The sequence below is a fragment of the Rhinopithecus bieti genome, unplaced genomic scaffold (genome assembly GCF_001698545.2).
Source record: "Rhinopithecus bieti isolate Rb0 unplaced genomic scaffold, ASM169854v2 scaffold_1017, whole genome shotgun sequence".
Classification (NCBI taxonomy): domain Eukaryota; kingdom Metazoa; phylum Chordata; class Mammalia; order Primates; family Cercopithecidae; genus Rhinopithecus; species Rhinopithecus bieti.
The window spans coordinates 4402871-4416493 of NW_016803657.1; the positions used below are offsets into that span (position 1 = coordinate 4402871).

Here is a 13623-nt window from a genome sequence, read left to right on the forward strand (position 1 = left end):
CCTGTCACCAGGCTGCAGTGCAGTGGTGCAATCTTGGCTCACTGCAACCTCCACCTCCCAAGTTCAAGCAATTCTCCTGCCTCAGCCTTCTGAGTACCTGGGACTACAAGCGCACACCACCACACCCGGCTAATTTTTTATATTTTAGTAGAGGCAGAGTTTCACCATGTTTGTCAGGGTGGTCTCAATCTCCTGACCTCGTGATCTGCCTGCCTCAGCCTCCCAAAGTGCTGGGATTACAGACATGAGCCACCGCGCCCCGCCTCTTTTTTTTTTTTTTTTTAAGAGACAGGGTCTCCCTCTGTTGCCCAGGCTGTAGTACAGTGATGCAGTCATAGCTCACTGCAGCCTCGAACTCCTGGGCTCAAGCGATCCTTCCGTCTCAGCCTCCTGAGTAACTGGGACTACAGATGTGTGCCACCACTCCAGGCGAATTTTTATTTTATTTTATTTTATTTTTTTGTAGAGACAGGGTCTTGCTATGTTGCCCAGGCTGGTCTTGAACTCCTGGGCTCAAGTGATCCTCCTGCCTTGGCCTTCCAAAGTGCTGGGACTACAGGTATGATCACCTCGCCCAGCCTGTGGTGCTGATTCAGGTGGACTCAGTGCTTTTTGAGTCCTGGCCTGGTTCTCCTCCTCTGCATGCTCCTCACTCTCCTTACTGAACCACATTCTTTCTACAAGAGCCTCTCACTGGGAAACTCTCCCAGCCTTTGCCTCAAAATATCTTTTTCGCCACTGGTGCTTTTAAGCAGTAGCGTAGCTAGGTATAGAAATACAGGATGCCACGTCTAGAGAGGAATGCCTGTTCCATTGTACCTCCTTGCACAGAGCACTAAGGAAAGGTGAAAATGCTCTTCCACTTTTTGTTTTATTTTATTTTTTTGGAATAGAGTCTCGCTCCATCACCCAGGCTGGGGTGTGCGGTGTGCAGTGACGCAATCTCGGCTCACTGCAACCTCTGCCTCCTGGATTCAAGCGATTCTCCTGCCTCAGCCTCCCGATTAGCTGGGACTACAGGCATGAGCCACCACATCTGGCTAATTTTTTGTATTTTTAGTAGAGACAGGGCTTCGTCATATTAGCCAGGCTGGTCTCGAACTCCTGAGCTCAAGTGACCACCCGCCTCGGCCTCCTAAAAGTACTGGGATTACAGGAGTGAGCCGCTGCGCCCAGCCTGGTCTTTCACTTTGATTTGTATTTCTTTTTCACTGTCAGTGAGGCAGAACATTTTTTCAGCATTTTTGGCCATTCACCTGTTGTGAAAGGTGAAAATGTTCCGCCTTTCACCTGTTGTTAAGGTGTTGGCTTTCTAGTTTTTCTGCCCTTACCGAATTAAAATTATGAGTCATTTGCCGTATTTGTTGCAGATATATTTTTTCCAGTTGGATCCCTAAATCTAACACCCTGCAAGAAAAGGGTCTGGGAATTGCTAGTAGAAGAGCGGTCATCCAGGGGGATACCTGGTGCTGTGCCCCTGGTAACCCCTGGGCTGGGCTGTCCACACAGAGTCCAGTCTTGTGCTGCTGCAGGGGCACCCCTGCCTGGTGGAGCTGCTGTCCCATGTGCTGAAAGTCCAGGACCTGAGTCCCGGGGTCCTCTCCTTCTCACTGCGCCTGGCAGGCACCTTCGCAGCCCAGGAAAACTGCTTCCAGTATCTTCAGGTGAGCCTGGGGCCTCCCACCTGAGTGTCCCGTAGAGAGGTGGGCAACCTTCTCCTCCCGCAGCCAGGTGGGGCATTTGTAGCTATCACCATCCCAAGTCCCAGCAGCCTGCCCCGACCCTGTGTCCTCGCCAGAACTGCATGATTTTACCCCTGAGTGTAGCCCCCTTTGAAAAATTCTCCCGGAGTGATGCTGGGGCTAAGAAGTTGAGGTTTTTTGGAATAAGATGACTGGGATTGGCTCCCAGCTCTGATCAGCTGTCTGACCTTGCCCACGGCCGCAAGCCTCCGCTCCCTAGGACGGAGATGGGGGTCATAGCCGTGCCGTGGCCTCCGTCTCTTCCTAGGACGGAGATGGGGGTCGTAGCCACGCCGTGGCCTCCGTCTCTTCCTAGGACGGAGATAGAAGTTGTAGCCGTGCCATGGGATTGTCATGAGGACCAAAAGAGACCGCACATCCTGCACCTCCAGCGACCCAGCCTACAAATGAATGAATGACTAATGAGAATGTCTTTTTTAAAAAATTAACTAATTTTATTTATTTTTTATTTTATTACTATTTTTTGAGACCCCAGACTGGAGTGCAGTGGCTCAAACTCAGCTAACTGCAGTCTCCACCTTCCAGGTTCAAGCTATTCTCCTGCCTCAGCCTCCCAAGTATCTGGGACTACAGGCACCTGCCACCACGCCCAGCTAATTTTTGTATTTTTAGTAGAGACAGAGTTTCACCATTTTGGCCAGGCTGGTCACAAACTCCTGACCTCAAGTGATCCGTCTGCCTCGGCCTCCCAAAATGCTGGGATTGCAGGCGTGAGCCACCACACGCGGCCTTTTTTTGTTTTGTTTTTTTAGAGACAGAATCCTGCTTTGTCGCCCAGTCTGGAGTGCAGTGGCAGCTCACTGCAGCCTTGACCTCCTGGGCTCAAGTGACCCTTCCCATTCAGCCTCCCGAGTAGCTGGGTCCACAGGTGCATGCACCTGACTTACTTTTTTTTATCTTTGGTAGAGATGGGGTCTCACTATGTTGCCCAGGCTGGTCTCAAACTTCTGGCCTCAAATGATCCTCCTGCCTCAGCCTCCCAAAGTGTTGGGGTATAGTCGTGAGCCACTGCTCCCAGCCAAGAATTTCTACGTAGCAACAAGGCATGAGAGCACGAGAGCCCTCCAGAGCTGTGTCTTCCAGCTCCAAACAGGCAGTGCTGAGTCTGTCAGGTGATGCCTGGTGCGAGCTTCAGGGCCCTTGCCCGTCTAGCACGACGGCTTCTCTTGGTGCCCCACAGGCCCTCGCCAGGTTGCTCGGAGGCACATCCAGTACCGTTAGCTTGCCATTCATGGTGCCCCCCAATTAAGCACCTGCAGACTCCCTAGCAGCCCACCCAGGCACCATCGTGCTGCAGGACAGACTGTCCACGACGTCCTAGGGCGCTGCTGTACAGTGAATCCGGGGGCCCTTGTCTGTCAGCAGCTGGTAGGAAAGTGCCCTCCAGACCGGGCGCGGTGGCTCATGCCTGTAATCCCAGCACGTTGGGAGGCTGAGGCAGGCGGATCACCTGAGGTCAGGAGTTCGAGACCAGCCTGACCAACATGGTAAAGCCCTGTCTTTACTAAAAATGCAAAAATTAGCTGGGTGTGGTGGGGGGCACCTGTAATGCCAGCTACATGGGAGGCTGAGACAGGAGAATAGCTTGAGCCCGGGAGGCAGAGGTTGCAGTGAGCCGAGATTGTGCCACTGCACTCCAGCCTGGGCAACAGAGTGAGACTGTCAATAAATACATACATACATACATGAAAATGTCCTCCAAAAGTGCCTCCACCAGCCCTGGAAAACTGAAAACCCATCTCTGCTTTGCTCCACATCCCTGGAAACCTGCCAGGTCCCCTAACCTCTTTCTTGTTTGGTTTTTTGAGACGGAGTCTCGCTCTGTTGCCCAGGCTGGTGTGCAGTGGCGTGATCTTGGCTCACTGCAACCTCCACCTCCCAGGTTCAAGCGATTCTTCTGCCTCAGCCTTCTGAGTAGCTGGGATTATAGGTGTGTGCTAACACACCCGGCAGATTTTTGTATTTCTAGTAGAGACGGGGTTTCACCATGTTGGTCAGGCTGGTCTTGAACTCCTGACCTCGTGATCTGCCCTCAGCCTCCCAAAGTGCTGGGATTACAGGCGTGAGTCACTGTGCCCGGCCCCCCTTCACCTCTTTTTTTGCTTCCCAGCAGGGGGAGTTGCTACCAGGGCTCTTTGGGGAGGCAGGACCCCTCGGCCGAGCAGCCTGGGCCGTCCCCACCGTGCGCAGTGGCTGGATCCAGGGCCTCCACTCCCTGGCACAGCACCCCAGTGCCCTGCGCTTCCTGGCCGACCACGGTGAGTGCGCCCACACCCCACCCCATTCCTCATCCTGCCTGTGTGACCCCAGGGGAGTCACTGCACCTTGCTGAATCTGAGCGTCTGGTCTATGCGATTGTTGACCAGAAAATCGCATAGACCAGAGTTATTGTGAAGAATGCACCGTGACAGTACTGCTCTCCAGTGTCCTCTGGTTTGCAAGTCAGACCCTAGGGGGCGAGGCGGCTTTCTCAGCCATTTACAGATCAGCTGTGAGGACTCAGTCTTTGAAACTATTTGGGAGCCAGGCATGGTGGCGCATGGCTATAGTCCTGGCTACTCAGGAGGCTGAAGCAAGAGGATCCCATGAGCCCAGGAGGTCGAGGCTGCAGTGAGCAGTGGTTGAGCCACTGCACTCCAGCTTAGGCGACAGAGCAAGACCCTGTCTCAAAACACAAGAAACAAGGCTGGGCACAGTGGCTAACGCCTGTAATCTCAGTACTTTGGGAGGCCGAGGCAGGTGGATCACCTGAGGTCAGGAGTTCAAGACCAGCCTGGCCAACATGGTGAAACCCCGTCTCTACTAAAAAGACAAAAATTAGCCGGGCATGATGGCAGGTGCCTGTAATCCCAGCTACTTGGAAGGCTGAGGTGGGAGAATGGCTTGAACCTGGGAGGTGGAAGTTGGAGTGAGCCAAGACTGCACCATTGTACTCCGGCCTGGGCGATAGAATGAGACTCCTTCTCAAAACAACAACAACAGCAAGAACAAAAAACAACAAGGAACGAATTGGGAAGCATCACAAGCTGTGTGTGTTAAACGCTCAGCTTGGGGGAGGTGCTTGTCTCCAGGGAGCTTCTGTTCCTGTTCTCTTTTGCTTTTGAGTGGAGGGGCATTTGGGGGCGTCTTGGGGTGCCCTCTGCTCTTTGCATCTTCCCTGAGACCCTGGAGTCCTGGATTAAGGTTGCTGTCTGCCTCCCCCGGCTCTATTGAGGCTCATCCCCTTTTTCCTGTCTTCCCCCATCCCCTGCCCAGGTGCAGTCGACACCATCTTCTCCCTACAGGGAGACTCCAGCCTGTTTGTGGCCTCGGCGGCCAGTCAGCTCCTGGTACATGTCCTGGCTTTGTCCATGCGAGGTGGAGCCGAGGGGCACCCCTGCCTGCGGGGGGATGACTGGCCCGCGTGTGCCCAGAAGATCACAGATCACGTGGAGGAGTCCTTGTGCTCCACGGCCACCCCCAAGGTCACTCAGGCCCTGAACGTCCTGACCACGACCTTCGGCCGCTGCCAGAGCCCCTGGACGGAAGCCCTGTGGGTGCGGCTGAGTCCCCGCGTGGCCTGTCTGCTGGAGAGAGACCCCATCCCCGCCGCACACTCGCTCGTGGATCTGCTTCTCCGTGTGGCTCGGTCAGGCCCCCGGGACGCAGCTGGGGGGCCTGGGTGGGCAATTGTTTTCCTCGGATGACACCCAGGCATGTCCCACTGGCAGCCAGAGACTCCCTGAGGATGTGGCCTGCAGTGAAGCGGCACTGGGGTGACCCTGGAACCCTCGTGGGGAAAGGCCTGTCCTGGGCTGGGCGCCTTCAGCGCTGGGGCCGTGGCAGTCTCAGCCAGGCCTCGAATGGGGTTTTAGGGGATGGGGGAATAATTTCTCTCTCTGGGGTCTCCCTGCAGTTCTCCTGTGTTCAGTTCTTCCGATGGCAGCCTGTGGGAGACGCTGGCGCAGGCTCTGAGCTGCCTGGGCCCCACCCACGTGGGACCCCTGGCTTTGGGGATCCTGAAGCTCGAGCACTGGTATGGCCTGGGGTGCGTTTCATGCCAAGGCGGGTGTTGGGAGCCAGGGCAGGCAGGGAGGTTGAGAACGCAGCCCTCAAGACGGGAGTTCCAGAAACCAGGGACAGTCAGGCGGCCGTGTGGGGTGTGATTGGGCTGTGCGTGGGTTACACGTGGCAGTCGTGCGGGCTGGCGGCTTCTGCAGGATCTTTAGCAACAGAATAATTGTTTCAGACAAAAGCTCTTCGAGATCCCCAGAGGTGAGAAGGATGGCCGGAGCTGCTCTGCCCAGAGCGGGATGGTCCTGCCCAGGCCCTGTGCTCCGCTGCCCTCCCACCTGTCCCCCACTGCAGCCTTGGCTGGGGGTGCTGGAGCTCCCCAGCACGCACACCACGCAGGTGGGGGGCCTGGGGGCGGTGGAACGGCAGTGCCTGGGTCAGGACAGGTGGGAAGGCCGTGGACGGCCTGCCAGGGTTCTAGGTAGGCTCACATTAGGGGTGGAAGTGACCTTAGGACCCGCTGCCCAAAGGGCCCAAGGGGACCACGAAAGCCCGGCTGTTGGGCGCGGTGGCTCAAGCCTGTAATCCCAGCACTTTGGGAGGCTGAGACGGGCGGATCACGAGGTCCGGAGATCGAGACCATCCTGGCTAACACGGTGAAACCCCGTCTCTACTAAAAAATACAAAATAATAATACAAAAAAAAAAAACTAGCCGGGCGAGGTGGTGGGCGCCTGTAGTCCCAGCTACTCAGGAGGCTGAGGCAGGAGAATGGCTAAACCCGGGAGGCGGGGCTTGCAGTGAGCTGAGATCCGGCCACTGCACTCCAGCCCGGGCGACAGAGCGAGACTCCATCTCAAAAAAAAAAAGCCCGGCTCTGAGCTCCGGGGTCTCCGAATGTTTAGGAGAGTAGACGGGGGGAGGATGGAGGAGCAGACCCAGCCTTACAGGAATGCACTGTGGGGACACTGCCCCCACCTGGGCCCAGATGTGAGGGCAGGTTCCTCCCACAGAGTAGACACTGCACACCTGGGGACACCCAGGAGGCTGGGGGTACCCTGTCCCTGTCCCCCTGAGCGGGCACTGCCCCCACCTGGACCCAGACATGAGGGCAGGTCCCTCCTACAAAGTGGACGCTGTGCACACCTGGGGACACCCAGGAGGCTGGGGGCACCCTGTCCCTGTCCCCCTGAGCAGGCACTGCCCCTCTCTCTGGGTGCATGGCTGGGCCCTCCTGGAGGTCCCTCAGTGTCTGCTCCTCAGGACATTGGGAGTGTCAGGTCCATCTCCTTGGTCAGGCCTGTCTCCCTGCCACTCTCTGTCCCATGGCATCCCCTGGCCAGTGGCCTGCAGAGAAACTGTTTCTTGGCGAGGTGTCCCAACCCCCTCCCTGGTTTGCCCCAGGCTTGCTGGGGATGTTAGCACAGCCAGCTTGCCTCGCAGCCAGGGTCACGGTGCTCACTGCGTGTTTGTCTCCAGCCCACAGGCACTGAGGACCCAGGCCTTCCAGGTCCTCCTCCAGCCCCTGGCCTGTGTCCTGAAGGCCACAGTTCAGGCCCCCGGACCCCCAGGTACGCTGCTCAGAAAGGGCTGGGAGGGCGGAACCTGGGTCCTTGCAGCTGGGGGAGGGGAGATGGATGGGAGTACCAGACTCGCCACCCCCACCCCACTTTAGTCACACCCAGGCCTCCCACTAAGGGGAAAGGGGACCGGGGGCGTGGCCATCATCCCTGGTGGGCTGCTGCTCTGCACCCAGGTCCTGGCCTCTGCTGCGAGTGGTGGCCGGGGGGTGGCTGGTGACCGTGGGGAGGCTGAAGTGCTCTCTAAGGGAGCTCTTTCCTGGCAGGCTTGCTGGACGGGACGGCAGATGACGCCACGACGGTGGACGCACTCCTGGCCTCTAAGTCGTCCTGCGCGGGCCTCCTGTGCCGCACCTTGGCTCACCTGGAGGAGCTGCAGCCGCTGGTAGGTGCGGCCCCGCCCTCATGGAGCCCGGCAGCATCCGCGCCGGCAGTGGGACCGCAACCTGGGCTGACGCCCCGCACCCCTCGCAGCCCCAGCGCCCCCGCGTCCACGCCGGCCGTGGGATCACAACCCTGGCTGATGTCCCCCGCCCCACACGCCTCAAAGCCCCAGCGCCCCTGCATCCACGCTGGCAGTGGGACCGCAACCTTGGCTAACGCTCCCGTCCCTCGCAGCCCCAGCGCCCCTCGCCGTGGCCCCAGGCGTCCCTGCTGGAGGCTGCAGTGACTGTCCTGCGGCTCTGCGATGGCTCGGCTGCCCCCGCCTCCAGTGTGGGGGGCCACCTCTGTGGGACCCTGGCGGGCTGCGTCCGGGTCCAGCGAGCAGCCCTCGACTTCCTGGGGACGCTGTCAGAGGGGACAGGTGAGTGTGTTCTGTACGGCTTTGGCGTTGGGCGAAACCCGATCCCCCACTCTCCTTTCTGCTCGGAGGCGCCTGGGAATTGCTGTCCCTCTGTGTTTCTTCTCTGGGGCGGGGGCTGAGGGGGGGAGGGCCGTGCAGGAGGTTTCAGCTGGCGGATGAGGCCTTGTCCTGCTCCTTCCCAGAGTTGATGGGGAGGGCCCTGGGGTGGAGGTGGGGGTGGTTTATCCGCTCACCTCTGTCTCAGGCCCCCAGGAGTTGGTGATGCAGGCGCTTGCTGTCCTCCTGGAGTGCCTCGAGAGCCCCGGCTCCAGCCCCACGGTACGGATAGGGAACTAGGAGAGGGAGGCAGAGGCAGTGGGACCCACCCCCCACTCCACCCTGGCCCCATGCGGGCCCCTGGGGACGGGGCCTTCACACAGGGCCACAGAGGCACTGCTCAGAGAGCTTCATGATGCAGGTGGCTGCATGCGTCGGGCCCAGGGCCTCTTGTTGGTGAAGATACATCAGCGTGCAGGGGTGTGTGGGGCCGTGGGGAGCAGGGGTGCCGGCCAGGCGGCCTGCAGGGAATTCTGGACAAGGGAAATGAAGTGGCACCAGGACGGCCCTGGGCGTGGGCTCTGGGTTCTCCTAAGCGCCGTTTGTGAACGTGCCCACTCCATAGCCCCTCGCGGAGCTGGGCCCTGGCGGGTACAGACCTTGTGCCATCTGCCACTGAGCAGACAGTGGACAGCTTTGGAGGAAGGGCCCAGGGCCTCCTGAGATCCTAAGGAAAAGTGCCCTGCGTCATTGGTCATGTTTTGATGCAGAAATCCCGCTGCCTGGGTGGTGGCTCTTCTGGTGGGGGCTGCCGCCACCTCTCCTGCTCACAGTTTGGGAAGCCGGTTCCACAGCAGATTCTGCCTTATTAAAATCAGCCCAGGAGGGGTGTGGGGCTCAGAGCTGTGATTACTGTGCTATGGGAGGATCCGTGGAGCCCAGGACTTTGAGTCCAGCCTGGGCAACATAGCAAGATCCCATCTCTACAAAAAAATACAAAAATTAGCCCCGGGGTGTAGCTCAGGAGTAGAGCATTTGACTGCAAAAATTAGCCGGGCGTGGTGATGTGTGCCTCTAGCCCCAGCTACTCATAAGGCTGAGGCAGGAGGATTGTTTGAGCCTGGGAGGTGGAGGCTGCAGGGATCTGTGATTGCAGCACTGCAGTCCAGCCTGGGTGACACAGTGAGACCCTGTCTGTAAAAAAGAAAGAAGCCCAGCGTTCCCTTCTTTCTCCACTTCCTGTCCCCATCTCTGTCCCTGGAGTGGGGGCAGCACAGATGAAGGTGAGAGGGACAGGCAGACAGCTTGCTCCTCTGCCTCTCGTGGCCCTACAGCCTGCCCTGTCTGCTCCAGGTTCTGAAGAAGGCCTTCCAGGCCACACTCAGGTGGCTCCTGAGCTCACCCAAGACCCCTGGCTGCTCTGATCTTGGCCCCCTCATCCCGCAGTTCCTCAGAGGTAATGTAGCCCCTCACAGGGGTGAACGGAGCTGGAGTCGCAGGGGTGGAGGCAGCAGGGACTGGGTGGAAAGGCTCAGCTGGCTCCGAGGGCAGGGTGAGCCTGGCCCCAAGGTCGCCCTGACCTGCCCTTTCCCGCCCTAGAGCTGTTCCCTGTGCTGCAGAAACGCCTGTGCCACCCCTGCTGGGAGGTGAGGGACTCCGCCCTCGAGTTCCTGACCCAGCTAAGCAGGCACTGGGGAGGTGAGTGCTGGCAGATGGAGGGGCTGCCTTCCCGCCTGTTGGGGGCTCACTGAGCCGGGGTGCACCAGCAGCCTCTTGCTGGCTCTAGAAACTTGGGCCACGTCGGCTGCCCACAAAGGGGTGGAGGCAGAGGCCGAGGCGGCAAGGCTCGGCCCTCGGTCACAGGTGCATGTGGCCACTTCGACCCCCAGGACAGGCCGACTTCAGATGCGTCCTCCTGGCTTCAGAGGTGCCTGAGCTGGCCCGGCAGCTCCTCCAGGACCCTGAGAGTTACGTCCGAGCGAGCGCAGTGACTGCCACGGGGCAGCTTTCCAGCTGGGGCCTGCATGCCCCCACCAGCCCTGAGCACGCAGAGGCCCGGCAGGTAGGAAGTGCTGGGTTTCTTAGCTGCCAGCCCCTGCTAGCCCTGAGCACGCAGAGGCCCAGAAGGTAGGAGGTGGCGGGTTCCTTGGCCAGCAGCTCCCACCTGGCCATCGTGTGTGCTCAACTGCTTGCGGGGGGGTGAGCGGCCAGCATCCACCGAGGGAGCAGCTGCTGCTGTGGGCAGCAACTATGGGAGTGACTGCCGAGGCCCTGGGGCTCTGCTGGGCATGAGGCCTGTGCTCTTCGCCTGGTCTCCCCAGCACCCCTCCACTTAGACATGGTTACCTTCATTTGACAGATGGGTAAACTGAGGATTGGAGGGCAGTGTGCTCACCGCGTAGCACGGGAAGGTGCCAGAGTGGGGTGTGGCCCTAGACTGCCCATGTCCGGGGCCAGCCCCACTGATGCCCCTGGGGTCCTGTTGTGGGAGCCCCACTCCTGCCGCCCCACTGACCATCCCCACCCGCTCCCTGTCCCCCAGAGCCTGTTCCCGGAGCTCCTGCACATCCTCTCTGTAGACTCGGAGGGCTTCCCACGGAGGGCGGTCATGCAAGTCTTCACTGAGTGGCTACGGGACGGCCACGCCGACGCGGCCCAGGACGTGGAACAGTTTGTGGCCACTGTGCTGCGGGCGGCAAGCCGGGACCTGGACTGGGAGGTCCGCACCCAGGGCCTGGAGCTGGCACTGGTGTTCCTGGGCCAGACGTTGGGGCCGCCACGTACCCACTGCCCCTATGCCGTGGCCCTACCCGAGGTGGCCCCAGCCCGGCCACTCACCGAGGCGCTGAGGGCTTTCTGCCACGTGGGGCTCTTCGACTTCGCCTTTTCTGCCTTGTTTGACTGCGACCGCCCCGTGGCGCAGAAGTCCTGTGACCTCCTCCTCTTCCTGAGGGACAAGATTGCTTCCTACAGCAGCCTGCGGGAGGCCGGGGGCAGCCCCAACACCGCCTCAGTGGAGGCTGCCCTGCCAAGGTGCTGGGCAGGTGAGCACGCCCAGCCCCCAGGGGACCAGGAGCCTGAGGCTGTGCTGGCCATGCTCAGGTCCCTAGACCTGGAGGGCCTGCGGAGCACACTGGCCGAGAGCAGCGACCACGTGCAGAAGAGCCCCCAGTCCCTCCTGCAGGACATGCTGGCCACGGGGGGCTTCCTGCAGGGGGATGAGGCTGACTGCTACTAAGTAGAACCAGATTCCGCCACTGGGGTTCAGGACTGAGGAAGGCAGTGCCACGTCCTTCCGTGGGACACTGCCATCCCCAGGGCTCCAGCCCAGCCCAGTGGATCCTCTGGGGAAGCCAGGACCAGGAGAGAAGCAAGGTCAAGAAATCCCACATTTTGATGTATTAAAGAAATGACTTGTTTTCTACTCAAAATAAATGGCATTGAAGTCTTTAATCCATTTTTAGTTAATTTAGTAATAATGATCTGAGACAAGGGTCCGGTTTCATTCATTCACATGTAGATACCCAGTTTTCCCAGCACTGTTTCTCTCTCCTTCCTTCCTTCCTTCCTCCCTCCCTTCCTCCCTTCCTCTCTTCCTCCCTTTCTCCCTTCCCTTCCCTTCCCTTTCCTTCCCTTCCCTTCCTTCTCTCCCTTCCTTCTTTCCTTCCTTTCTTTCTTTTCTTTTCTCTCTTTTTCTCTCTCCCTCTCTCTCTCTCTCTCTCTCTCTCTCTCTCTCTCTCTCTCTCTCTCTCTCTCTCTCTCTCTCTCATCTCTTTCTTTGAGATGGAGTTTCGCTCTTGTTGCCTAAGCTGGAGTGCAGTGGCATGATCTTGGCTCACTGCAACCTCTGCCTCTTGGGTTCAAGCGATTCTCCTGCCTCAGCCTCCCAAGCAGCTGGGATTACAGGCACACGCCACCATGCCTGGCTAATTTTTTTGTATTTTTAGTAGAAATGGGGTTTCACCCTGTTAGCCAGGCTGGTCTCGAACTCCTGACCTCAGGTGATCCGCCCACCTCAGCCTCCCAAAGTGCTGGGATTACAGGCGTGAGCCACTGCGCCCGGCCAGTTTGTTTTATTTTTATCTTTATTTATTTATTTATTTAGAGTCTTGATCTGTCCCCCAGGCTGCAGTGCAGTGATGCAATCTTAGCTCACTAGCCTGTACATCCCAGGCTCAAGTGATCCTCCCACTTCAGCCTCCCAAGTAGCTGGGACTACAGTCACAGGTCACCATGCTTGGCTACTTTTTTAGGGTATTTTTTTTGTAGAGACAAAGTCTCACCATGTTGCCCAGGCTGCTCTCGAACTCCTGAGCTCAAGTAATTTGCCTGCCTTGGCCTCCCAAAGTGCTGGGATTATAGGCATGAGCCACTGCGCCCAGTGATGTTTTAGTTTGTTTTACAGATGGGATTTTGCTCTGTGGCCCAGGCTGGAGTGCAGTAGCATGGTCAGTTCACTGCAGCTTCAACTTCCTGGGCTCAAGCCATCTGCCTGCCTCAGCCTCCCAAGTAACTGGGACTACAGGTGCATGCCACCACACCCAACTAATTTTTAAGATCTTTGTAGAGATAGTCTCCCTAGGTCCTCTTATTTATTTACCTATTTATTTACTGAGACAGAGTCTCACTCTGTTGTCCAGGCTGGAGTGCGATGGCGCAGTCTTAGCCACCTGCAACCTCTGCCTCCCGGGTTCAACCGATTCTCCTGCCTCAGCCTCCTGAGTAGTTTGGTCCTCTCTTATTAAAGGGACTATCCTTTACCTACTGTGTATTCTTGGCACCCTTGTCAAAGACTAATCATGAGGGTTTATTTCTATGCTCTGTTCTGTTCCACTGGTCTGTGTGTCTGTTGGTATGCCAGTACCATACTGTTTTGCTTACTCTAACTTTGTAGTATACTTTGAAGGTAAGTAATGTGATGCCACCAGCTTTGTTCTTTTCAAAATTACTTTGGCTCTGGGGTCTTTTGTGGTTCCATATGAATTTTAGGATTGTTTTTTCAACTTCTGTGAAAAATGCCATTGGAATTTTGATAGGAATTGTGTTGAGGCTGTAGAGCACTTTGGGTAGTATAGACATTTAAAAAATATTAGTTGCCGGGCACAGTGGTGCACACCTGTAATCCCAGCACTTTGGGAGGCTGAGGTGGGTGGATCATGAGGTCAGGTGATCGAGACCGTCATGGCTAACACAGTGAAGCCCCTTCTCTACTAAAAATACAAAAAAAATAGCCGGGTGTGGGCATGGTGGCGGGCGCCTATAGTCCCAGCTACTTGGGAGGCTGAGGCAGGAGAATGGCGTGAACCTGGGAGGCGGAGCTTGCAGTGAGCAGAGATCACGCCACTGCCCTCCAACCTGGGTGACAGAGCAAGACTCTGTCTCAAAAAAAAAAAAAAAAAGTTTGTCATTCTCATCCATGAACATGGGATATCTTTCCATTTATTTGT

At 57.7% G+C, this 13623-nt stretch overlaps 1 protein-coding gene across 3 annotated transcripts in view; it reads left to right on the plus strand.

Moving 5' to 3' along the window:
- Positions 1 to 11627, plus strand: part of BRAT1 (BRCA1 associated ATM activator 1) — a 17756-nt gene extending 6129 nt beyond the window's left edge. The window contains exons 2-13 of one of the 3 annotated variants that reach the window (XM_017894557.1): positions 1510 to 1664; positions 3874 to 4021; positions 5019 to 5391; positions 5659 to 5790; positions 7235 to 7326; positions 7602 to 7720; positions 7954 to 8140; positions 8385 to 8458; positions 9530 to 9632; positions 9776 to 9874; positions 10066 to 10238; positions 10719 to 11627. In XM_017894557.1, coding sequence (XP_017750046.1) covers positions 1510 to 1664; positions 3874 to 4021; positions 5019 to 5391; positions 5659 to 5790; positions 7235 to 7326; positions 7602 to 7720; positions 7954 to 8140; positions 8385 to 8458; positions 9530 to 9632; positions 9776 to 9874; positions 10066 to 10238; positions 10719 to 11414 — 2351 coding nt within the window. In that variant the 3' untranslated portion in view covers positions 11415 to 11627. The remainder of the gene's footprint in view (positions 1 to 1509; positions 1665 to 3873; positions 4022 to 5018; positions 5392 to 5658; positions 5791 to 7234; positions 7327 to 7601; positions 7721 to 7953; positions 8141 to 8384; positions 8459 to 9529; positions 9633 to 9775; positions 9875 to 10065; positions 10239 to 10718) is intronic. The other 2 variants (XM_017894579.1, XM_017894568.1) reach the window with 2 other exon arrangements.
- Positions 11628 to 13623: the final 1996 nt, after the last annotated feature.